Genomic DNA, 24797 nt, shown 5'->3' with positions numbered 1-24797 from the left:
CTGAGCTGGATGCCGGGATAGAAGCCTCGGGGGCCCCTGGGGAGACGTGGAGGCTACTGAGGACCCGTCAGGACAGACAGAAGCTTCTCTCATTCTCCACCAGTTGTCCCACCAGGAATAGCCGGAGGATCCACAGCTGGTCAGAGGATTTGCATCAATACAAAATAGGACACTATGTCAGGGGTCCCCCCTCTTTGTGGGCATCTCCGTGTCCGTCAACAGTGACGCCGAGCCCTCCCCTAAGCTACCAAAGATCTCCCAAGTAACTCAGCAGTTCAAGTCAACAGCTGGCACTGTAGGTGTTGACTATTGACCAGTCTTGGAAGTTCTGATTGGTCAGTACCTGGGCCCATAGGTGGTTGGTGCTCATCCTCGACCTCGCAGAGCTGAAATATTGCTAGGCGGGGTGTGTGTGGCAAAGGCAGGTTACTCCGGAATCATAGTAAAATTTCCCATAAGATAGTGCAAAGCAAGTGCCCCCACTTTCCTCTCCCCCATCTGTTTGAAAACTTTACGACACTTGCGTTGTTGCAAAACAAACAAGAACCGTGATCCACACGTCCCCATTCATTATTTCCATGTGTAAATGGCAGCCAAAGCCTGTGCTTCTGTACAGCCAGTTAATTCTTGGAATTTGGGTGGCACCAGACCACCTGTGTGCCCTTGCCATCTCTGCCCCCACACCCACACACACATGCAGAGCTGAGGCTGCAGGCTCCCAACCACTTGATGAGGGGGAGGGGGGGCTGGAGGGAGGAGGGGAAGCTGGGGGCAGGGAGGCCTTCTGCTCTCATGCCCTCTCCCTGTCCCCTGCAGAGTTGGCCAAGAGGTACCTGCAGCTACTGAGAACTTCTGCCCGGCAGCGCTATGGTGATAGAACCCCCGGGCCGGGGCAGCCGTTGGCCTTCCACCAAACCTACGTCCCTCCAATCTTACAATGGAGCCGGGCCTCGGCGCCCTTCCACACTCAGGAGGGTGCCACGACAGGGGACCCCAAGGCAGAAGATGGCGCCGACGTGAACATTCAGGACCTCTTCAGTACCAAGGCCAGCAAGGGCCCGAGAGTGAGGGTGCTTTTGGGGAAGGCGGGCATGGGCAAGACCACACTGGCCCACCGACTCTGCCAGAAGTGGGCTGACGGTCAGCTGGACCGCTTCCAGGCCGTGTTCCTTTTCGAATTCCGCCAGCTCAACCTGATCACAGGTTCCTTGACGCTGCCGCAGCTCCTTTTTGATGTGTACCTGAGGCCCGAAGCCAGCCCTGAGGCCGTCTTCCAGCACCTGAAGGAGAATGCGGAGGGAATCCTGCTGATCTTCGACGGGCTGGACGAGATCCTCCAGCCCTGCTCCGACAAGGAGACCACGGATCCTGAGGACCCAGCGTCCGCCCTCACCCTCTTCTCCCGCCTCTGCCATGGCACCCTCCTGCCTGGCTGCTGGGTGATGGCCACCTCCCGTCCAGGGAAGCTGCCCGCCTGCCTGCCCACCGAGGCAGCCACGGTCCACATGTGGGGCTTTGATGGCCCGCGGGTGGAGGAGTACGTGAACCACTTCTTCAGCGACCAGCTGTCCCAGGAGGCAGCCCTGGCGGAGCTGCGGACGGACAGACACCTCTGGAGCCTGTGTGCAGTGCCCGCGCTGTGCCGAGTCATCTGCCTCTGCCTCCATCACCTGCTCCCGGGCAGGTCTCCAGGCCAGTCTGCGGCCCTCCTGCCCACCATGACGCAGAACTACATGCAGATGCTCCTCACCCTCAACCCCCCAGGGGTCCTGCCTGCTGAGCCCCTGCTGAGTCTTGGGGAGGTGGCCCTGAGCAGCCTGGAGTCAGGGAAGGTTATCTTCTCTGCAGGAGACATCCCTGCATCCACCCTGGCCTTTGGGGCTGACCTCGGCCTGCTGACTTCCTTCTGTGTGTGCACGGGGTCCGGGCACCAGGACACAGGCTATGCCTTCTCCCACCTCAGCCTGCAGGAGTTCTTCGCAGCCCTGCACCTGATGGCCAGCCCCCAGGTGGACAGAGAGGCCCTCAGCCAACACGTCACCCTCCATTCTCGCTGGGTGCAGCGGACCAAAGCCAGACTGGGCCTGTTGGACCACCTTCCCACCTTTCTGGCCGGCCTGGCATCCCATGCCTGCCGCTCCTTCCTCAGCCTGTTGGCTCAGCGGGAGGAGGAGTGGGTGACTGCCAAGCAGGCGGCAATCCTACAGGCGCTAAGGAAGTTGGCCACCCGTCGGCTTACAGGGCCCAAGGTTGTAGAGCTGTGTTACTGTGTGGGTGAGACGCAAGAGCCTGAGTTGGCCAGCTTCATGGCCCACAGCCTCCCCCAGCAGCTGCCCTTTCACAACTTCCTGCTGACCTATGCCGACCTGGCCTCCCTGACCAACATCCTGGGGCACAGGGATGGCCCCATCCACCTGGATTTTGAGGGCTGCCTCCTGGAGCCCCGCTGCCCTGAAACCCTGGCAGGCTGTGGGCAGGTAGAGAATCTCAGGTGAGAGTGAGGACAGGGGAGCTCTGGGAAGGACCTGGGGACATCCCCGGGAGAGAACTGGACTTTGGGGGAATGGAGGACAGCCAGTCTGGCAGACCTCTGCTGAGAGAAGCAGAGCAAAAATCTTGAATATTGTAGCAGAGACTTCTCCGGTTGTCTAACAGTTAGGATACCATTCTTTCAATAACAAGGATGCAGGTTCAGTCCCTGGTTGGGAACTAAGATCCCAGAAGCCATGTGGCATGACCAAATTAATTAACTGACTATACAAAGAACAGATGGGCCTCTCCTTATTGCGCTTTAGCTTGTAACAGTGAGGAAGTGCTGTGCCTTGCCAGGAGCTCTGGGGTCCACTTAGATGTCCTCTAGTCATGGTTCCTGATTCACTCTTTCCCTCTCTTTCCCTCAGTCGTGGGCTGGAACACCTGATCCAGGCTGTGATGCTAGAGCCTATCGGGTTTGGACAGGTTATTTAACCTTACAGCCTGAGTTTCCCTATCCCTCAGATGAATCAGTAATTGTACCTAACACATAGGGTTGTTATGAGAATGCATGAGAAACACTTCTTAACAACGTTCCCAGCATGCAGTAAAGGCTCAGTATGTGTAGCAGCTAGAAAAAAAGGGCACAGGAACAAAGAATCCCTCTCTTCCTTGGCCAAATACAGTGGATTAAATAATGTAGCTTTTATTATTATGATTCTAAAGAGGACACAGAGGTAAGTGGTCCAGGTCAGTGGGATGGCTCAGCTCCCATGATCATGCAGGGGCCCGGCTTCCTTCCATGGTTGCTCCATCATCTCCTAGGGTATCTTGATCTGCATGGTCATAGACACATCTGTGCTCTGGTGGGGGGGGGAAAGTGAAGAGAGAAGATGGATTAGTCATGCCCAGTGTGTTAAAGCTGGTCCTGGAACTAGGGCACATACTTTCCACTCCCACTCCAGTGGTGACAACATAGTTGGAGTTGGATGGTCAATACTGAGCTGCAGGGGAGGCTGGGAAATGCCACCTCTATCTGGGAAACCATGCTCGCAGTTATCGCTGTAGTGGAGGGTGGGTTTTGGTGGACGGTCAGCAGTGTTTGCCACATATGTATTTGTTACTACTGCAACAGTTACAGCGACGATTACTACTGCTACTGTTGCCATTACTGGATTGAATTCCTCCTCTCAGAGGAGGGGTAAGTGATGACCCCCTCTAAGCCCTGCCCACCCTTGATCTTCTGCCACTTTGCCTCTTCCTGTGGCAGCTTTAAGAGTAGGAAGTGTGGGGACGCCTTTGCAGAAGCCCTCTCCAGGAGCTTGCCAACGATGGGGAGCCTGAAGAAGCTGGGGTGAGTCAGGCCTTGGAACCAAGACAGATCCTCAGCTGGGGATGCTTGAAACTCCCCTCCCTTCCCTCAGCCCTACACAGGGAAGATTCCTGGTCTACCCCCTTCCCCTTCCCCATTCCTCCCACCATCTTTGCTTCCCCTGTAGGTTAGCAGGAAGTAAGATCACTGCTCGAGGCATCAACCACCTGGTACAGGCTTTGCCCTTCTGCCCACAGCTGGAGGAGGTCAGGTGAGTGATCTTCAGGAGGGCTCACTGGTTGAGGAGAGGATTCACTTCCCAGGGCCCCCTTTGGGCCTGGACTGGGTGCTGTGTATTCCATTAAGAGTCTGGCCAATACTTCTTCAGTGAGACCCAGAGAGAAGAGGCATCAGCCTGGGAAACAGGTGGGACTGGATCCAAACTCAAGGCTCCCAGAGAAGTGCTAATATTTCGGGCCGTCTTGAAGGAGCTTGAGTTTTGAGGCTCCCTCCCCTCTTTCTGTGGCCCTGAGAGAAGTGATGGCAGTGTGTAGGCAGGTGCTGGGTGGGTACACATAAAGGCACGAAGCATACACATACCTTCACATTCATGCACATATGTATATACACACTTAAACTCACCTGCTTACTTAAGTACATGCCCCACTTGCGTGTAAACGTGCAGCAAAATATGCCTGCACACTTAGATCCACATACATCTAAACACATACGCATGAATATACTCCTGCCTTGTATCTGTGATGTGTGACCTGAGACCGGTGGGGCCAGGGATCCTCTCCAACAGTTTCCTGGCAGGACCTCTGCTACTTTATATGGCACCTTTATGAGCTTTAGAAGTCACCCCTTCGTCCAGGCAGATGCAGCCAGCATCAGGGTGCACTGCTTGTTGAGAGGAGCACTAGCTGGACTGGGCTCTACTCCGCCCCCTCTGCTGGGCGTCTTTGCTCACGGCCACTCTGGGTGATTGGAGAAAAGATAAGGTCACTCTCAATAATTACAAAAGAAAAGTAAATGTCAACAAGTTCACTGTCACCAATGCTTTGTCCTGACCAAGTGGTTCCACACAGAGCCACCGTTACACTCTTCATCTCTTTTGTCCCTCCAGCTCGGAATCCAGGCAGAGCTGGTTGTAGACAGGTGGGAAATGTGAGGTCAGAAAGGACGGTGCTTGGCCTAGGGTTCTGGATGAATCAGAACCAGAGATGAGGCCAGAAGTCGCTTCTGGTGTGTCCCAGTCTGCTTATCACCTGGGAGCCTAGAGACCCTGATGAACTCAGGTCTCAGGCAGATCCTGAATTAGAGCCCTGAGCGCAGGGCCCTGGGTCTTTACATCCCTCCTCATGAGACTCAGTGTCCATCATCTGCATCCCCTGGGCCACCGGGCAGAAACTCCCCCAGGGGGACTGAACAGGGACAGAAGTGAGGCCATCAGAGGGCCTCTCCTCCCACCTGGAACTGCTGGATACCATGAACTTCTTGTGGGCCCCTGTCTCATGTCTCCTGCATGATGATGGCCGTACTTGTCACCTGCCAACTGGGGCTTCCAAGTCTCCCAACTCCAGGGCTGAGGGACTGGGCCTTGGTCTCTCTGCAGCTTCCAGGACAATCAGCTCAAGGACAGGGAAGTGCTGAACATCGTGAAGATACTCTCTTGCCTACCACGGCTCCAGAAACTTGAGTAAGCAGTCTTTCTACTGCCCCTGCCTAAGACACCCTCCCCCCCCACCCACCCATTCTTTGGAGACAAAGAGTCTAGGGTGGATGGGAAGAGGGATTCATTCCTGGCACCCTTGCCACAATCATGCAGCCTGAGCCGCAACAATGTCTCCGTGTCAACGCTACTCTCCTTGACAAAGGTGGCAGTCACGTGCCCTACCATCAGGATGCTGCAGGTCAGGTGAGCAGGAGTGGGGTCCTGGCCTTCAGGGTCTTGAAAAAAGGGAAGGAGAAAGTAGGGGATGGGAAAAGGAGGTGGTCACTGGTCTGTAAGACCTATGTGTGTATGTGTGAGTCTGTTTTACTCACATTGATATCTCCAGAGCCTAACTCAGGCTGGCACCTCGTACTCAATAGATAGTGAGTGAATGGAAAGATAAATAGATGGATGGATGGATGGATGAGGGAATGAATCTGCAAATCTAGGCACTATCGACAGAGTGGAAGGAATCCTGAGTCGCGTGTCGCTCTCCGTGGTGCTGAACTAGCATCGCCAGTTTGGGTCACGGGGTAGATCAAATGTCATGCCTCTTAATCCTGAAACACTGTGACTCCTGTAGAAACTCTCAGCAGTCCTAATTTTTATTGTTTTTCTAGCAAAAAAATAAAAAGTGTTTTCCTGACTTTTTAAAACACTCAGGATTCATCTACCAATGACATAGTCACAATTGTACATTTCGAGCAATTTGAGCAATTGTCTGATTTTGAGCACTTTTGCCAATTTTGCTGTTTCTCTGTGAACTACAAATAAGCTTTCTCTGGATGTTTGGGGCAGCCTGGGGTGCACAGGTGGGGGTGATGTACTGGTTTCACAACTCAGTGTCTGACCTTACAGGGAGATGGACCTCATCTTCCTCCTCTCCCCACCCACAGAGACAGCTGCTGAGCTACAAGGGTAAGAAGCTAGGGATGGAGTGAGTCTGGGCTCATTCTGAGAAGCAATCTGGGCTTAGGCAGCTGTGGGGAAAATTGCAAAAAAAAACTTAAGAACTGGAATGTGGGGGGTTTTCTTGCTACTGCTTCTGTGAGAAATGACTTACTTCTCAGAGTTGGCCAAGGATTTAGCTTCCTATAGTGTCTCTGGACCACATCCAGCTCCTGTGATGAGAAGGTATCCTCAGAAGTTTCAGAGTGATCATACCCTTAGGGAGGGCATGAAGATACAGTGAGCTTGGCATTACTAGGCAGGGAAACATTTCCAACTGAAAAAGAAGGAAGGCAATTATGGTTTCAACATCTTAGACTTGTTCTGAGAATTGAATGAATTAACACATTTAAAGTGCTTAGAACATTGCTGGCATCCAGTTGCCATGCAAATGCTGGCTGTTTCAGCTGTTCATGGATTCCAGCTTGGCCATTCCTGGCTGGGCACAAATAGGGACGTTACCATCCCATAAATTTTTTTTTCTGTGTTTCTCTCACACCTCCCCCTTGTGAGACTCAAGAGATGAATGAAGTTGTATGTCCTCATAAGGCTCTGAGCCTCAATTTGCTCACCTATTCAAGGATCTGGGGGCCTTTCCTGATGGCTCAGATGGTAAAAAATCTGCCTGCAATACAGGGGACCCAGGTTCGGTCCCTGGGTTGGGAAGATTCCCAGGAGAAGGGAATAGCTACCCACTCCCAGTATTCTTTCCTGGAAAAATTCATGGACAGAGGAGCCTGGTGGGCTATAGTCAAGGGAGTTGTAAAGAGTCAGACATAACTGAGCGATTAACACTTTCACTTTTTTCATAAGGATCTGGGAGGACCAATATGTTTTTACCCTCTGACTGCATAGAGCTATGATGCCCCTCTGGCTATTTAATTTTATATTAATTAGCATTAAGTAAAATTAACATTTCAGTTCATCAGCACTTTAGCCACTGTTCAAGGGCTCAATGGCCATGAGTGACTCTAGTGGCTCCCATAGTGGATGCCACAAATAGAAAACATTTCCGTCATTGCAGAAAGTTCTTTTGGACAGCACTGCTCTAGAAGTTGGTGAAAACCTATGATGTCCCAGCTTCCCTGCAGCCCCCAGTCCTTTCTTGGTTTCCCACCATATGCACCTGTGTACCATCCCATCCATTCTCCCAGCCTCTGAACCACAGATGGTACAAGTGAAGACTATCACATCTTGAACAATAACAGCTGCTTTTTATTAAGCTTCAGTTTTGTGCCTATGCCAGACACTCGACCATATGTCTCATTCAATCACTTTACATATTGGATGTTGTCACCCCACTTTAGAAAAAAGAAAATGGAGGCTCAGATGGGTGAAGTGACTTGCCCAAGGCCACACAGCTAAATATGGCAGAACCAGAATTTGAATCAAGGTCCCAGTTGACTGCAGACCTTGTTTTCTGCTGCTTTGTTGAATAGCACCTTCAGGACTTTCAAGCAACCATCTTTGCTACTCCTTGACTGTGGGTCATGCTGTAGGGTTATCATTTCCTAGAAACTAAGGGAAGAGGTTTGGTCCTTCATGCCTGGGTCTCCTGAGCCAATGTTGGATTTGTTCTTACCAGAGACCCAGACTTACAGGGAAATGCCAACCAGAGGAAAGAGGCTCAGAGGAGAAGCCTGGCACTCAGGTACCTCGATGGGATCCATTGCCTTGAGGGGAGGGATATGATGTGGGGAGATGGTACCTTCCCAGAGGAGTCATGGCAGGGGCAGGGAAGATAAAGGGAAAAGCAGATGTGTGGCAGGGAATGGATAGGAATAATCCATCCTGGCCTGAACCAGGAGCATCTGTCATAAGAACAACACTAAAATCTGTTATTCAACGGACCTCTGCTTTGTGCTTGGCACTGTAATATTTTATACCCATTACCTCATTTTAATTATTTTGAAAACCTGCAAAGTACACATTATTAGCCCCATTTGGTAGAGGTGGAAACTGAGTCTCAAACAGGTTAGGTGCCTTGTCTAAGGTCACTCGGCTACTGAAAAACAGGGCCAAGATTAGACCCAGGTCTGCTGGCCTCCTGGCTCCTCCAGCTCCTGGTAGCCACACTCAGAGCTCCAGGAGCCACAGTGTAGCTTCTGACCTAGAGCTTCTCTGCTCTGACCCCCACTTCAGGCTCCAGAAGTGTCAGCTTGGGGTCGATGATGTGGAGGTGCTCATAGCCCAGCTGCGGGAAGGTCCACAACTGGATGAAGTGGAGTGAGTATCATGGGGACAGGAGACAGAAGGGGAGGGAAGGGCGGCATAGGCAAGGCCTTTTGGGTCGATGGTGTGGGGAAGGGCATGCTCTTCATTAAGAATTTGGGGGACTCAGATCATCAGAACGGCTGCCATTATTTAGCACCTGTCATGAACCAGGCACTTTTACATACATCCTCTCATTTGATCCTTATATCTCTAGGATGTAAGTACTGCTACTGTGGGCATTTTATAGTGGAGGAAATTTAGTCACAGAAAGGTAAATCTGCTCACAGTCACAAAGCTAGGAAGACTCCAGGCCAAGGTTCAGGCTCAGTCTGACTCCTGTCCTTATCCTCACAGAGATCTGCAAAGCACAAAACTCATGACACTTAGGTCTTATCTTCTAAACCACAACCCTCAGGATCCCTCACCCTGTCTTCCTCCCAGAGTAGCATGAGATGACCTCTTTGGGGCTGGAGAAAATTCTCAGGATGTCCAGCTCCTGGGTGATGCCTTTGAGAGTGTGGTGTGGGGATCAACGGAGGTCCTGTCATGTCACCAGAAAGGGACCCCTGCCAGGATCATCCCAGAAAGTCAAATGGGCTTGAAGTTGGGTTGGGGGCAAGATGGATGGGGTGAAGACAGCCTTGATGACCAAAGTTTCAGCCTTGATGTTGTCCCATTGCAAGAACCAAGACAGGATTAAAAGCTGGTTTTTACCAAACTCACATACTTCCACCCAGCTTCCACCAGCTTCCACCCAACCACCATCAAGCCTGTCCCTCCCTCAGTGTTCTCACCTGCATGTGGGCCTCATCACCCACCAGGTTACACAGATCAGACAACCTCTTAGCCCCCTTGCCCTCCTCCTATAGCCGGTCTATCCTGAGTTGTCCTTCCCACTATATAGTTCCCTTGGGACATTCATTTGGGACTTTCCTGGTGGTCCAGTGGTTAAGACTCCACACTTCCACTGGAGGGGCAATGAGTTTGATGCATGATAGGTGAGCTAAGACCCCACATGATCTGCGACTAAGATCCTACATGTGGCCTGACACGACTGTTCTCTTTTCTCCATCCTCTTCATCTACCTCCCTAATCTAAACCACTCTCATCTTCCGCTTGGATGCCTCCTCACTAGGTTCCCTGCTTCCATCCTGCCCACCTCCACCTGGCAGTGAATTGCCTTTTATTGCTGCCTGCCCTTTCCGCTTGCTCAGGATGAAGCCCAAATCCTAAGATACTGTATGATCCAGAACCAGCCCGCAACCCCACAAGCCCCATCTGACCCCACTTTCCCACTCAATCTTATTTATGTATTTCTGTGTTTAATCTGTTTATTTACTTTTTTGTGGCTGTGCTGGGTCTTCCTTGCTTCACTTTTCCAGGCTTTTCTCTAGTTGCAGCACACGGGCTTCTTATGGCAGTGGCTTTTCTTGTTGCAGAGCACAGGCTCTGGGCATGCAGGCTTCTGTGGTTGCAGTTCCCAGGCTCTAGAGCACAGACTCAGTAGTTGTGGTGCCTGGGCTTAGTTGTTCTGCAGCTTGTGAGATCTTCCTGGACCAGGGATCAAACCCATGTCTCCTGCACTGGCAGGCAGACTCTTTACCACTGAGCCACCAGGGAAGCCCCCACTCAATCTTTAACCTAGACATACTGGCTCTTTTTCCTGTCTTTGAATGTGCTATGCCACAGGGTCTTTGACTGTGCTCTTCCAGCTACCAGGAACCCCCTTCCCCCCTTTCTCTCCCACCCCTTACCTATTGAACTCCTATTTTTTCTAGCAAGTAGCTCAAACATCAGGGAAGTCTTCTCTTTTCCCCAGATTAGATCAGATCCCCCTAAAAGCATGGAGCTCATCACAAGAAGTAATGATGTAGGTTGTAACATAAGGAAACAGTTGAGGGTGGGGCCTTGAAGTCAGGCTGCCCGAATTCAAATCCGAGGTCCAACTTTGATCGAATATTTCAACCACTCATCAGTAAAGTGAGGATAATAATAGTGCCTACTTCATAGGATTGTTATGAGGGTTAAACATGCAAACATTGTGAAAGCACCTAGGACAGTTTCAGGCGTCTAGTATACAATCTTTCATGTTCTTTATAACTGAGTCTCATTTATTGGAGTGATGCTCTGACTAAAGTCATTGGGGGACTGTGTGAATGCTGAGGGTGGAGGGGGCACCCACCCTAGCTGCACAGGACAGCAGACCCCTCTGTCTCAGCCTCTCAGGGAACCAGCTTAAAGATGAAGGCTGTCGACTGATGGCAGAGGCTGCTCCTCAACTGCACATCACAAAGAAGCTGGAGTGAGTTGCCTGCCCCACTGTCGGGTGCCAGGGAGGGTCTAGCAGAGCCCCGGCTTGTCTCTGCCACCCCTGATCCCCGTGCCCACAGTCGCCAGAACTGATGCTGCTCCATGACCTCCCATACTTTCTCTCAACGCCAGCGTAGCTGGAGTGGTTCAGCCATGCATGTCTTGCTCTTGCCTCTGGCATGCACCACCTAGGTCCCATTATGAAAACCCCTTGTTCGTGTAGAGCATGTTCAGTGTACATCAGTAGCTTGTGTTCCAGTTTGCCCTGACAGCCGCCCCATGGTGGGTGGGGTGCAGTGTTTTATTGGTGCAGCTTTAGGGTATTGGGTGGATGGGTGCTGCTGTGTTGGGTTGGGATGTTGGAGTGGGAAGTAGTCTGTTAGGGTGGGGATATGGTTTGGGGGTGAAAGGATGGGTTGTGGTGGTGGTGGGATGAAAAGAAAGGGTAGTGGGCTATCAGGTGTGCTGTGGTGATGCATGGTATGGGGTAGGGTGCTGTTTGGGTGGGATGTGTTGGGTTCTTAGCAACAAGTGTGAGTTATGTGGTGGGGGAGGGTGTTGAAGTTAACACTGATTTGGATTCTTGGCCTTGGATTTAGACCCTGGCTCTATCACTCAGTAGCTCTGTGATCCTGGGAAAGTGACTTAGTGTTTCTTGGCCTCAGTTTCCCCCATTGATGAAAATGGGATTAAAATGGTGGTTATTTTTCAGATCAGAAAACTGAGGATCAGAGAGGCAAAAACAGTAACTCAGCGCTTATTGCTCCAGTTGGAGAACTTTATTCTCTATGTGGGGCAGGGGGTCACATGCCTCTTGGCTCATCCACCTGGGCCAGAAGGCTTTGAGACCCCTTGGTTAGGGACCCAGGACATTCCAAGAGTGACAGCTGCTGAGCCAGGAGGAGGAGGCCTGAGCTGTCTGGGGCCGGGGACTCCAGCCACCTGCTGATGGCTGCCTCCCTCCTCCTGTCCACAGCCTCAGCGACAATGGGCTTTCTGTGGCCGGGGTGCCGGGTGTGCTGAGTGTGGTGAGCACGTGCCAAACCTTGACAGAGCTACATATCAGGTAGGAACTCCCAGTGGACCACCATCACCCACTGCCACCCACAGCGTGGAGCTCCCAGGCTCTCCCGTCATCCCTCTCTAAGTGCTTGGCATTCTTTCTGGCTGTGGGCCTTTGGATCCTATAGAAGAAGCTGCTGCTGCCCGCCCAGACCCCCTTTACAGCCGGGCGCCCATTCCCAGCTACTAAAGGTTTTGGCCACTCACAGTTTATACCTCTTCTGGAAACTGACCTGGGTGGATAAGATCCAGTGATGCCTGGGAGGGTACACCCCCACCCTATCCCCCCACCAGGAATAGCCAATGACAGAGGCAGAGGTGTAACTTACCAGCCCCCTTGCCTCAGGTGGGGCAAACTTTTAGTGCTATTCATGCACCCCAAAGGATCTGGCCGACGACCTGCCCTGTTATGCTTCCCTCCGTCCCTTATTGATTTCTCCTGAGATCAGACCCTCAGTACATCATGTACCTGGTGACCAAGGGACTCTGCTTCTAAGGGAGCCTGACCTTAGATGGGGCCCGACCTTATTTCTGTAAGTCTCTGTGTTCATTCTGGGCAGCTGAGGACAGATGTTAATAAATGTCAACATGGTCCCCACACAGGGGCTCTCAACTTAGTTGGGAGGCCCTGCTTTAAACACTCCTCAAAGGAGGAAAGGGAGACCAAGTTCACCCAAGAGGTAGATTAGGGGACCTTGGTTTGCTGTATATAATAAAGGCCCTATGGTGTTGCAAATGCCACTCCATTCACTTCTAGGAATTTATAATGAAGAGGTCACCATGATGGTGCAGTTAGTCCTGCAGGGGTATTCGTCTCTGTCTTGGTTGTAATAGGAAAAACTGAAAACAACTTTAATCTTTAACAAGAGGATATTAGTGCTATTAGTTAAATAGACTAAGTTGCCTCCACAGAGAACTCGAGAGAACCATGATATAGCTGCAGCTTTAGTGCAGAGGTAAGACTGTGGCCTATTAAGTAAACATAAAATTTTTAATTCATTGTTTATATAATAAAGCTTTTCAATCAGACTGAAAGGGAGAATAGTATAATAAACTCCCAAGCTCCCACCAATTACTATCAACATCATGTAACCCTTGCTTCATCTGTCCTTTGAAATACTAATTTTAAAAGAGAACCTGTAAATATATCCATTGTTTAAGAAAGAAAAAGAAAGACTGTTAACTGCATTAAGAAGAGAAAAGACTTGAAGGGCCCACTCCACATGTTATTAATACCATCAATGGTAATTGATACGTGGAAGAGATTGTGGGTGATTTTTCTTTATTGTCTTTTTGCTTTACTCTGTTTTCTAAGTTCTCTAGAGGGAAGAAGTATGACTTGTAATTGGAAATATATTGGGTTGGCCCAAAAGTTTATGCATGTTTTTCCACATGGAAAAACCCGAATGAACTTTTGGGGCAACCCAGTGTCTATAATATTCAGTTAGGAAGGCGAGGTTAGGGCTCCACTGACTGTCAGTCACAGCCTCCTGTGGACTCCCAGTGCCCGACCGGCCCGGCAGTGGCCTCCTCACGTGGTGCCGAGCACCTGCAGCCTCCAGGCACAGAGGAGCAGGAAGGAGGGAGAGAGGTTTCAGCCTGAGGCAGAGAGAAAGCAGAGCTGAAGTTTGATTTCAGAGAAAGAAAAGACTTACCAGGAAATGAGGGCCCATACCTTTGTGAAATTTCTGCAGTAGAAAGACTCTAGGCCCCCAGGAAGCGCAGAGGACATTAGGGCACATCAGAGGAAGTGCTAGAGGCAGGGGGGTGAGCCCTTAGAGGCCCAGCTGAAGAAATGATGCAGAGCTTCAGGGAGTCCCGTAAACCTCCTCTCTCCCCTCTTCTCTCTGCAGCCTGCTGCACAAAACTGTGGTCTTCACGTTTGCGCCAGAGCTGGAGGAGCAGGAGGGGATCCAGAAGAGGTAGGGCCCTGACGTCATCCCAGCCCAGCCCTCAGCCCGGACCATCCCCTCCTTGAGTTCCACAGCTGGACTGTGCAACTCAGCAGTGGCGGGTGGGGGTGACAAATTCACGAAGGTGCAGGAAGTCAGCAGGCTCGGCTGGGATGCTACCCAAAAGGGAAGGCTCAAAGGACGAACCACCACCCCCTTTCCCAAAGTGGTAAGAGACCCCTAGGGTGCCACATGCAGACTGGGACAGGGGTCGAGTAGCCAGAGAGCTCCTTATGGGAGACTGAGGCCCTTCAGCCTAAACCCAGAGGACCCCCTGGCCTGTAGCTCTGATTTTGGTCAGAACTTCGGGCTCCCTTTGGTGCAAGGACCCTTTAGAGGGTGTTTGCCTCCTCCAGGGTTCCTTCCTGGGTTTGCCCCAGCCCAGCACACAGGCAGAGACTCAGCTCAATGTTCGACCATAGTCTTTTTCTGTAGGGTCTGAGCTTTTGAAGGCTTGCTTGCCGCTGAGGCTGACATCTTTGAAGGCACTGACGGTGATGAGATCAAAGATACTAAGAGTCAAGGTTAACTGAGTATTTACTATGCACCAGGCAGTAAACTAAGGCAGTGAATATAAGAATAAACTTATATTCTCCCAGTGCCAGGCTGAGTGACTTGTCCCAGGCCACCCAGCCAGGAAGTCAAGAGAACCCGTTGAAAACAAGGTCTGACTGTCCCCAGGCCTCATACAGGGACTGAATGGTGGGGAGTGGCACTGAGGTTGGAGTTTGAGACAGTGGGTAAGGCGTTTGCTGAGACTAGCCTTGGGGTGTGTCCCTCCAGGGCTACGTTTCCTGACAGCCTTACGTTCCAGATGCCCTCTGAGCCGTCTCTGCGCTCCCCTCGGATCAGGTACCACCCTGATGGCCTGCAGGCTCCTCCATGGCTCCAGCCTTCTCCCTTCCTGGGTGCGGAGTCTGTCCCCGGGCCCCAGCCCCAGTTGCTCCCAGAGGACATGACCTGCTGTCATGGCCTGGTTTTCCTGCCTGTCGCCTCCCTTGCCCAGCCCACCCCACATGGGGCTCACAGGGCAGCCCCTCAGTCACCTTCCCTGCCCAAGGTCCCCGCCCCTGTTAGCCCCCCAGACCTCCAGTAGCTGAGGACTTACGGGAACTCTGGATGCAGAGAATGGGTAGCACGTAGCCCCTTCTTTCCTGATCCAGGGGCCTAGGCCTGGGGGCTCAGCTCAGCCCCGCAGGGCTCCCATCACAGCTCGTCCAGCCTTCTCTGAGTCTGTGTCCATCCGAATTTCCCTCTCTGTCTGCATGTCTTCCTCTGGCCGTCAGTCTGTCTCTCTGTCTCTCCTCTCCTTCTCTTATCACTGTGGCTTCCCCGGTGGCTCAGGGGTAAAGAATCCACCTGCCAATGCAGGAGATCTTGGTTCAACCCCTGGGTTGGGAAGATTCCCTGGAGGAGGGCATGGCAACCCACTCCAGTACTCTTGCCTGGAGAAGCCCATGGACACAGGAGCCTGGAGGGCTACAGTCCATGGGGTCCAGAGAGTCAGACATGAAGCGGCTAAGCACACCTGCTGACTCTGACTCTTACATGCCTGTGTGACATCCTGTGTGTGCCATGTGTCGGTCCCTCTTGGTCTGTCTGGGTGCCAGATACACCCGCCAGCCCCTCCGCCTGTGTGTCTGGGGGTGGCGGGCCGCTCTGGCCTCTCTGCCAAGCGGTGTGGGCGCTGCAGGGCTGTGGTTCTGCCCTCCTCAGGCTGACACACTGTGCCCTGCAAGCCCAGCACCTGGAGCTGCTCTGCAAAGAGCTGGGAGGAAGTTGCTGCCTCGGTCACCTTGAGTAAGTGGTTGCAGCTGGTGGGTGGGTGGGGCCATCAGTTGGGAGGTGTTAGTGTGGTGCCTCTTGTATTGTTTCTTAAGATTTCGATCATATGTTCATTCCCTGCTGCATCCCCTTAGAGAACCTGGTCAAAGTCGTGACTCATCCCCCTAAAACATACCCCCCGACATTTGACACTCTGAAGCCTAACTCCAATCCCTCAGGGGTCACAGACCTGAGGATGAGAACCCCCGGGGTGGGGGGGACCCCTCCTGACCCAGTGCTGGGTGCTGAGATCCAGCCTGGCAGCCCAGCACCGTATCCCAGTTCCAGGAGTGGCTGAGTAGCAGGGATGGAGACTTGAAAGTTTGCCATCTCCACCCCTGCCACCCTCCACTGATTGTCCTCCCCGTCACCCCTCCCAGCTTATCAGGCAATGCTCTGGGGGATGAAGGTGTGGCCCTGCTGGCTCAGCTGCTCCCAGGACTGGGTTCTCTACAGTCCTTGAAGTGAGTAGCCCTCTGGGCAAAGCCTCTGAGATGGGAATCTCATCAGGATGAGGGGGTATGTGGGGGGGGGGAGGGGATGGTGATGAAGGGGTGGGGGGACAGTCTGTGTCCCATCTCATTCCCACCTGGGGTTACCATAAAGATCAAATCAGACAGGTGGTCCCATTCAGGACAGGGTAGCTACCACACTACTATGATTCTCACTAAAATAGAGACTGGATTCTATGACTCTGCAACCCAGCTTCTGAGCTGAGGTTTCACTTCTCAAACCCGGCTCCTTGTCTCTGCACATGCTCTCAGGAAGGCCCAGGCAGGAAGGTCTGGGAGTTTTGCCTGATTAACATAACAGCTGGCAGCCATTCTGGCCCTGGGGTGCGGGAAGGGGCGGTTTGATGGGGCCCTGGCCAGGTTGGCAGGGACGGTTTGAACTAAAGACACCCAAAGTAGTGTGACTGGAGACTTGAGAGCCCTGAGCACCTGCCGAGAGAGGGGAGATGTTCACTACGGGAGGGGGGCCCTGGAAGGAGGCCGGGAGCACCCAGACTTTGCCTGCAGCCAACCAGAGTTTCTATGCCCTTAAAGGTCCCTATGTTCCAGGCTCACAAGCCCCTTCCTCCTCCCTGGCTTTTCGAGGAGAGCCTTCCTGGCCACAGGAACCTGGTTACAGGTCCTAGGTTCCCAGTGTCCCTGGACAAATTGCATCACCTCTCTGAGCTCCTGGGTCTAGTCAGTTCACACGGAAACACGGGAGGGGGTGGCTGTGGCTTGGGCTATAACCTATGCTGTGGGAGCACTACCCACTACCCACTCCAACCACCTTTCAGTGGAAGGCCGGGACCAGCAGAGGTTGCTTCTGTTCCCGTTCACAGCCTCCAGAGGGTGGGGAGGAAGGCCTCACTGATGCAGGCAAATGTTATGCAGATTGGAAGTGAAGTGAAGTGAAAATTGCTCAGTTGTGTCTGACTCTTTATGACCCCATGGACTATACAGTTCATGGATTTCTCTAGGCCAGAATACTGGAGTGGGTAGCCTTTCCTTCTCCAGGGGATCTTCCCAACCCAGGGATCAAACCCAGGTCTCCCGCATTGCAGGTGGATTATTTACCAGCTGAGCCACAGGAGAAGCCCAAGAATACTGGAGTGGGTAGCCTATCCCTTCTCTTGGAATCTTTTCCCTTTTGGAAAAGATCCTGACCCAGGAATCGAAACAGGGTCTCCTGAATTGCAGGCGGATTCTTTACCAGCTGAGCTATCAAGGAGCCTTCCAGAATATCCTCCTGTGACCTTGTCAATACTGGGAATGCCTGCTATGGCTTCCAGCCTGTGAGGATCTGCACCCACCTGCCAGTTTCCCAGTGCCTGAGGAGTGCTATGTTAAGTGGCAAATGTTAAATCACTAGGATGGATTGACAGGCTATGAAAGAGGAAGAGCTCTGTTCCTGCTTTTTCAACAAAGGGCCTCACATTTTCACTTTGCACGGGGCACTGCCCCTCCTGGATCAAGTGGGGAAACCGAGGCACAAGTCGCCCCAGATTTATTACGGATAGAGGGAATCACTGAGTTCTAATCTCAGCTCTGTCACCAACCTCTTAATCTTGGGCAAGACCTTGCTGCTCTCTGGGCCTCAGTTTCCCTGTCTGTACAATGGGGAGTTAGCAGACACACTCTGAGTAACTCCGGGGTTCTGAGTGTTCCATTGTCTGGTACAGGGAGGGACAGCCCTCCCCAACCCTGTGCTCTAACCACAAAGAAGGTGTTATTGAGTCCTGAGTGAGCTCATCCACAACATCCCTCTGATTCTCCAGCCTCGGTGAGAACGGTTTGTCCCTGGAGGGTGTGTGCAGTTTGACCCAGTGCTTCTCTACTCTGCAGTGGCCTCTACATTTGGAATTCAGGTGAGAGTGCCCCTGGGACCCCGCCCTGTCCCTCATCTCTCCCATGCATGATGCAGAATCCTCAGGGCTCTGGTGTGATCCCAGGCCCAGTGAACAACTGGTGTGTGTCTGTGGAATGATTGAATAGATGTATGAGTGAACTACAGCTCCAGAAATGCTCAAATTTCTCGAAATCCACCATGGGACACAGTCCGTATATTGTCCCATATTTAGTCTCTGGATTGCCCTGGGAGACTTCTAAGGAAGCTGAGAGCTCTCTGATAGCCATTGAATTTTCAGGGACCTGCCTGAGTGGTGGGGTCTCTGGAGCTGATGAGAGTGTAGAAGGGAAGGCACCATTAAAAAGAATGAAATAATGCCACTGGCAGCAACATGAGTGAAGTAAATTGGACAGAGAAGGAGAAATATTGTACGACGTCCCTTATATGTGGAATCTAAAGAGAAATGATACAAATGAGCTTACAAAGCAGAAACAGACTCACAGAGAACAAACTTATGGTTGCCAGGGGGAAGGATCGGGGGAAGGGATAGTTAGGGAGTTTGGGATGGACTGATACACTCTTCTATATTTAAAATGTATAAACAGCAAGGCCCTACTGTACAGCACAGGGAACTCTGCTCAATGTTATGTGGCAGCCTGGAATGGGGGGGGAGTTTGGGGGAAAATGGATACATGTACATGTATGCCTGAGTCCCTTCCCTGTTCACCTGAGGTTATCACAGCGTTGTTAATTGGCTATGGCCCAATACAAAACTTAAAGATTAAAAAAAAAAAAGAAAGGAAGGCACCCAGCCAAGCAGCCCTGGGCCAGGCAAAGCAGATCTTCCATGGTTTCAGGTGAAGTCTGCCCATTCCTCCCCTCCCCCTTCCGAGAGTAGGTGGTGCAGTAGCAGAAAGTCCAGGCTCACCGCTCACTGGCTGTGTTGCTTTGAGCAGATCACTAGGTCTCTCTATACCTCAGTTTCCTCGTCTGTGAAGTGAGGGTAAGAATACTTCATTACCCCACGATTTTATTGTGAGAATCAAAGATCATGTGAGTGGTGTGCTTTGTATGTAGTGTGTTTATTGTCCTGCTTGCTGAGAAAACGGGCCTCCATTAATTAACCCCGCGTGTCTGGTCTCTTGCCCTTGCCACTGCCCGGGAAGGGAGCCCTTGGCCCTTTCTTACGCTACTGCTTTCTCTCTGTCTACAGCTCTGCGAGGCAACACGTCATCCTGAGAGGTGACAAAAGAGGCAGGTAAGGAGGGGAAGCTCTGAGGTTTGGGCAGGGGGTGGTTCCCCCTCTCTCTGGTCCCCACTTCCTATAGGTACCCCCACCCCCAGGCCCGTACTGAGCGCTGTTAGCGATAGAGTAACCCACCCGTATCGACAGGCTGGAATGGACCACTTCTGTAGCCCTCTTCCCCATATTAATGTGCAGCAGTCGGCTGCCTTCAATCTTTCCTCAGAAGGCTGCACGTGGGAGGGAGGGCGGCGCCGACGGCCGCTGCTGCCACAAAACAGGTGCTAGCAGATTGCGGCTGTGTGGGAGGGTGGCGGGGAGCAGCCCCGACTCTGCCTCCGGAGACCTTTGTAGGATTGTGCAGACTCCTGCCTTCCTGTGAATCACTGCCCTTCCACACGCTGAGTGTCACATTTGAGAAACCAAGAACCGTTGGCGCTCTGAAAAAGTTTCCCCGCCTTTGCGGTAAACAAGTTCCTTCTGTGCCGGGGCTCCGGGCTGCCCCCTAGTGGAGGCCGGCCGCCTGGTCTCACCTTGGCCGCTACAAGGGCGCCTCGAGTGGGGCCAGCTGGGCAGAGTGCATTTCCAGATAATGCCTTAGAGAAAAGCCTCTCGGTAGCAAGTGGGCTGCCTGAAGCCGGGAAGGTCTTGCTTGCCGAGCTAGGGTCTCCATTTCTAGGGACTCTCTGGGTTCTTGAAACCAGAAGGATCAAGGCACAGAGAGGTGAAAGTCACGTGAATGCTACCCACAGTGATGGTCAGAGAGAGGAGGGCTCTTGTCCTCGCACCCCCCGACCTGGTCAGGTGCTGCCCACCTGGACAGGTATAAGCTTTGGGCGCCTCGCTCTGACTTCTCTTCCCGGGGCCTCAGTTGCCCCATCCATCCAGGGAGGGGCTTGACTGTGACAAGGGCTCCTTCTGGCCCTAATGAGTCAAGTCTTTCAATGTGGATGCTTGGAATTTTCCTCTCAAGATGGTTTCCCCGCTTGCAGGGATCTGTTGGCTGCTGGATCTTTGCCAGAGTTCCAAGCTGGAGCCCGGTTGGGATTTGGTCAGCGCCATGTCCCCAGGAGCTTCTGGTACCATCTTACCGCCTCTTGTTTGGGGGTAACCACAACGGGGTGAGGGAGTGGATAGTCTGGGAGGGCTGGTGATGGGGCTCCAACATTCTCCTTGTGGAGGCATCATGTTATTTTCTCGGAAGACTTCCCAGCCCTGCTGTGAGGGGCTGTAAGACCCTGGCTGGGCCCCTCCTGTCTCTGGGGCTTGATTTCCTCACCTAAGAAGAGAGACACCGTAGCTCATTGCTGGTGCCTGAACAGGGTTATCAGGGAGTGGGGAGGGGCAGGAACCAGGCAGGAACCTCACGGGGAGGGGGCGGTGGCAGGGAGTGAAGGCTTGACTCCTGGGGAGCGTTTCTGGGTGGCTGGAGCTTATATGGGGAGAGTGGAGGTGACTGGAGAAATGGGAAAGGTGTTTCACTTTTAGCGTAAGGATACTGGGGAGCCACAGAGGGTTTTCAGCACAGGAGAGGGTGGTCAGATTTATACTGTTACAGATAAGACGCCAGCAGGGTGGAGGCTTGCAGGGAGCCAAGAGGGGGAACCCAGGGGATGTTAAAGTAGCCTAGGTGAGTGAAAGTGGTAGCCTGGATGTAGCCAGGGGCAATGAGGAGGACTTGGGACTGGATCAGAGCTGCTGAGCACTCAGGGGGCCTTGGTTGTGACTGTCAGAGTAGGGGGACTGGGGCCTGTAGGGGGTGGGGTGTTCCGTGTCAGGGGGAGGGCCAGTGGCCTGAAGGTGAGGGGGGCTGGACAGGGGCCCTGAGCCCTCCCTGACCTCATCATGCCTGCTTGCCCCTTTTCAGCCTCAAGGAATGTCAGCTGGAGCCCCAAAGCCTCTCCCACCTCTGCAAGTCTCTGGAGAAGTGCCCAGGGCCCCTGGAAGTCCAGTAAGTACTGAGGATACAGCCCAGGGCACCTGCCCAGTGACCTGGCTTGGGGGTGGCCTGGTTAGAGGCCAGGTGAGTCCTTCCTGGTCCCTTCCTGCCAGACCCTGCAGCCCAACCCCAGGGGAGTTCCTGGACGCTCACTGCCTCCCAGTGGCCCCAGTTTCAGGCACCTCACCTCTCCCACTGAGAGGCTGTGCTGGGCCTGGGGCTTCATCTCAACTGAGTTCTGCTCAACTCAGGGTACCTGGGAGCCCCAGTCTGCTCCCACCCCACCCCAGGAGCCCCACCCTGGCTCCCACCTGGGCCTGCCTCTGTGGCTGGAGCCTGTCACTCTGAAGGCCCCTCCTCAGGGGACCCCATCCATCCCGGATACCAGCTCACCCCAGAATACCTGGGTCTGTGACCAGAGGCTGGGCTTAGAATCAGGAGTCCTGGCTCAGCCACCGACCAGCTGGATGACTTAAGGCAAATAAATGGCTTTAACCCCTTGGGTCTCAGCTTTGTCATCTGCAAAGTGGTCAGTCAGACTTTTCCTGCCCTCATCATCATTGTTGTCATTTTCTTATAATAATTACAGTAAAATAAAGAAACCCAAGACAAACCTGCCTCACCTACATAACGCCTTCCCTTTTCAACTGAGCATCGTTGTTTGTCCCGGTGGCCCTCTCCACTTGTGTTCACAGTTTTGTCCTGTTTGAAGTCACAGGCCAGCTTCATTCTGCAGTTTCACTTTACATTGCCCCATATGTTCTTTTCCATTTTGCTAGGTTTTTTTTTTCCCCTTGCTTTCTGGCTCCCATTTCAAATGCCCTTCTGGCCCTTGCAGCAAACTCATTATCCATTATTATTAACATTATCATTGTTAACAATATCCTTATGCTAACACCAATGGTGTGTCCTTTCATGCCTCTCTCCTTGTTCAAATACATATGAACACAGAGGATGAGGGGGTGTGATGTTGTTAACAGACCCAGGATCTCAACAAGCTCTGCCACAACCTTTTGTTTATCACAGAACATAGTGGCTTTCCTGAAATATCAAGACATGTAGACCCAATGAATGTTCAAACAAACCATTTATTTTAGAACAGTTGATGACTTGCTTTATGGAAAAGCTGCAAAGCTAGTCCAGAGTTCCCTCACCCACTTGCCCCTGCTTGTTAATATCATTTATATCATGGTACATAATGTGTACGTTTCAGCGTTCCATGTGAGATGTTGTAATGGGTAAAGGTTCTGTTGCTTTAAAAAAAAAAACAGTGTGTAAACCCAGCATTGACCCAAGCAGAGGCCATGGCATTGTGTCTATTGGGGGTCCAATGGAAAGTCACTGGTGTTTGTGGTCAGACCACCCCTCAATGAAAGCCACTGTTCTGCCTGTGCCCTGAGCCCCAGTCCTAGGACAGAAGAGGTATAGCTGAGCCTACAGCCTGGGTCCTGACAGGCTCCTCGCTTCCAACTCCAGAACCACAGGCAGCCCCTCTCACTGTTCCCCACAAGCTGGGTTCCCCTCCAGCCAGAAAATAACATGTTGGGGTGCTCCTGACAACCCCAGTGAGGGGAAAGGGCAGCCTTCAGGGGACCAAGGACAGGGACAGAGAGAAGAGGGAGAAGCGAGAGGGCAGGAGGCAGAAGGAAAACACTGTCCAAATGCCTCTGGGAGTCAGGTGGTGGCTCCCGACCCCCAGGGAGGGCTGTATGTAAATCCCAGAGTGCTGGGAGATGCTGGTCAACACAGTCCTCCAGCCAGAGCAGAGGTCACAGGGTGGGTATCGGGAGTTCCTCCTAAGTGGGCTGGCTTCTGATGAGTTATCTAGACGAGCGATCAGCTGGTTGGTCTGGTCTTGATGGACAGTCGGAGATCCGAGCTACCTTGTGTCTCTTCTTTGCTGACCCATTAAATGCCTGAATTGCCACTGGTCTGTTCACTACTTTGAGTTAAGGCAGCATTCTCTTATTAACAGGTGTGTTCTGCAGGGTACCAGTCTTCAAGGCCCTCAAAAGAATGATCCCTCTAGTCCATGTCTTTTGGGGGAAAAAAATACCTACTATAGCCCCTTAGAAATTCACAAGGCACAAGGGCAGATTAAAGGCTCTGAGAAGTCCTGCAGCTGAGAAAACTAATGTGACTTAACCCAGCATTTTCCAAGCATGTATGACCTTCCTTTTCCTCCAGCCTCAATGATAACTCCAGGACCTAGTATTCAGAGGGTGTGTTTTGGGCCGTCCTGGTGTAGAACCCATCTAGCTTTTCCCAATTTCCCCCGCCTCATTCAGATGCTTTGTTTCTCAGATTGTCCTGCGAGGTGCTGAGTGACCAGAGCCTGGAGACCCTGCTGCATCAACTACCGCAGCTCCCCCAGCTAAGCCTGCTGCAGTAAGACCAGTTTCCCCATTTCCCTGTGCAGAGCCGAGGCTCTTGCTTTGGAAAGCCATCCCCTGCTGCCCCCTCCCTCCTTCTCGTGAGCTGTTTCATCATTTTACCTGGCACAACTTGGAGCTTAAGTCTGCTTCCAGCTCTTCCCTAATACTTTATCAACCTCGGGGGAGCTATTGGACCCCTCTAAGCCTCAGTGTCCTCATCTGACAAATGGGACTAATAGTCTTCACCCTCCCCCCAGGATTGGGATTCAGACAAGACAGTTGCTCTAAAAGCACCTTGAAGAATGGAAGGCCTGTGACAACCAGGCCAGTGTTCCTCTTCCTACCCACAGAAAGGTCACCTGCTCCTCTAAAGAGACTTTACAGTTGTAGGTCATGTATACATCACACACCCGTTTTGAAAGGTCACCATCTAATTCTGTAAAAGGGGAATTTAAACAGCATCCCCCAAAGTATTTAAAACTCTGTTTTCTAATTTCAGCTCAGACTGCTTAGAATTTAAAAAGGATTTACTTTAAATATTTTTCTAGCAGGGAGCAAAAGCAGCTGTAGCTGAAATGGAAAAATACAGCAGAAAATTAAATTGTACCATTAAGAACAGCAACATTAAGTACTCCTGCTAAGGATCTCTTGGCAGCCTGAGACGGCTCTCGTCACACTCAGGATCTTACTTATCCCTGAGTTCTATGGGAGAGGGAGGAGACGTGTGACTTCTCAGACGTGGGCAAGTGTTGGACTGTAGAGTGCCAGGCTCCTCTGTCCATGGAATTCTCCAGGCAAGGATACTGGAGTCGTTACCCATTCCCTTCTCTAGGGGATCTTCCCGACCCAGGTCTCCTGCATTGCAGGCAGATTCTTTACTGTCTGAGCCACCAGGGAAGCCCCAAGTGTGGCAGAGCCCATGTTAAAATACAGAACCCACTATGGTTCCTCCATGCCAGGAAAGGGTGGGTTCCTTGGGACACATAAGTTGCAGGTTAAAATAAATAGGTAGGAAATCTCAGACCAGAGAGGGGCTTCTCTATGCCCAGGTCACACAGCATCAGTGCCCGACTTTTTGTCTATCCTTGGAAT

General features: G+C 52.2%; 1 protein-coding gene and 1 long non-coding RNA gene across 10 annotated transcripts in view; one reads left to right on the top strand and one right to left on the bottom strand.

Annotated features, from left to right (window-relative positions):
* NLRC5 (NLR family CARD domain containing 5) overlaps positions 1–24797 on the top strand; it is an 89776-nt gene that overhangs the window by 40119 nt on the left and 24860 nt on the right. For 7 of the 9 annotated variants that reach the window (XR_016035769.1, XM_055412708.2, XM_055412709.2 and 4 more), the window contains 19 exons: positions 817–2491; positions 3743–3826; positions 3972–4055; positions 5400–5483; positions 5613–5702; positions 6357–6416; positions 8032–8097; positions 8589–8672; positions 10879–10962; positions 11947–12036; positions 13886–13954; positions 14768–14836; positions 15701–15784; positions 16189–16272; positions 18078–18167; positions 19362–19406; positions 20384–20470; positions 21259–21342; positions 23635–23718. Coding sequence is in view for 8 of the 9 variants with exons in the window: in XM_055412708.2 (XP_055268683.2) it covers positions 817–2491; positions 3743–3826; positions 3972–4055; positions 5400–5483; positions 5613–5702; positions 6357–6416; positions 8032–8097; positions 8589–8672; positions 10879–10962; positions 11947–12036; positions 13886–13954; positions 14768–14836; positions 15701–15784; positions 16189–16272; positions 18078–18167; positions 19362–19406; positions 20384–20470; positions 21259–21342; positions 23635–23718 (3097 nt within the window). In the remaining variant the exon portion in view is untranslated. The remainder of the gene's footprint in view (positions 1–816; positions 2492–3742; positions 3827–3971; positions 4056–5399; positions 5484–5612; positions 5703–6356; positions 6417–8031; positions 8098–8588; positions 8673–10878; positions 10963–11946; positions 12037–13885; positions 13955–14767; positions 14837–15700; positions 15785–16188; positions 16273–18077; positions 18168–19361; positions 19407–20383; positions 20471–21258; positions 21343–23634; positions 23719–24797) is intronic. The other 2 variants (XM_055412712.2, XM_055412711.2) reach the window with 1 other exon arrangement.
* Positions 3205–13863, bottom strand: LOC148774400 (uncharacterized). Its single transcript, XR_016035770.1, has 3 exons — positions 13708–13863; positions 6562–6723; positions 3205–3335 (listed from the first exon to the last, which is right to left on the bottom strand). It is a non-coding gene; the product is annotated as an uncharacterized LOC148774400 (long non-coding RNA).

The sequence above is a fragment of the Moschus berezovskii genome, chromosome 22 (genome assembly GCF_049115385.1).
Source record: "Moschus berezovskii isolate FMDL1 chromosome 22, NW_MosBer_1.0, whole genome shotgun sequence".
Classification (NCBI taxonomy): Eukaryota; Metazoa; Chordata; class Mammalia; order Artiodactyla; family Moschidae; genus Moschus; species Moschus berezovskii.
The sequence above is the reverse complement of the archived record's forward strand: the minus strand, read 5'-3'. Positions and strand labels throughout refer to the sequence as shown.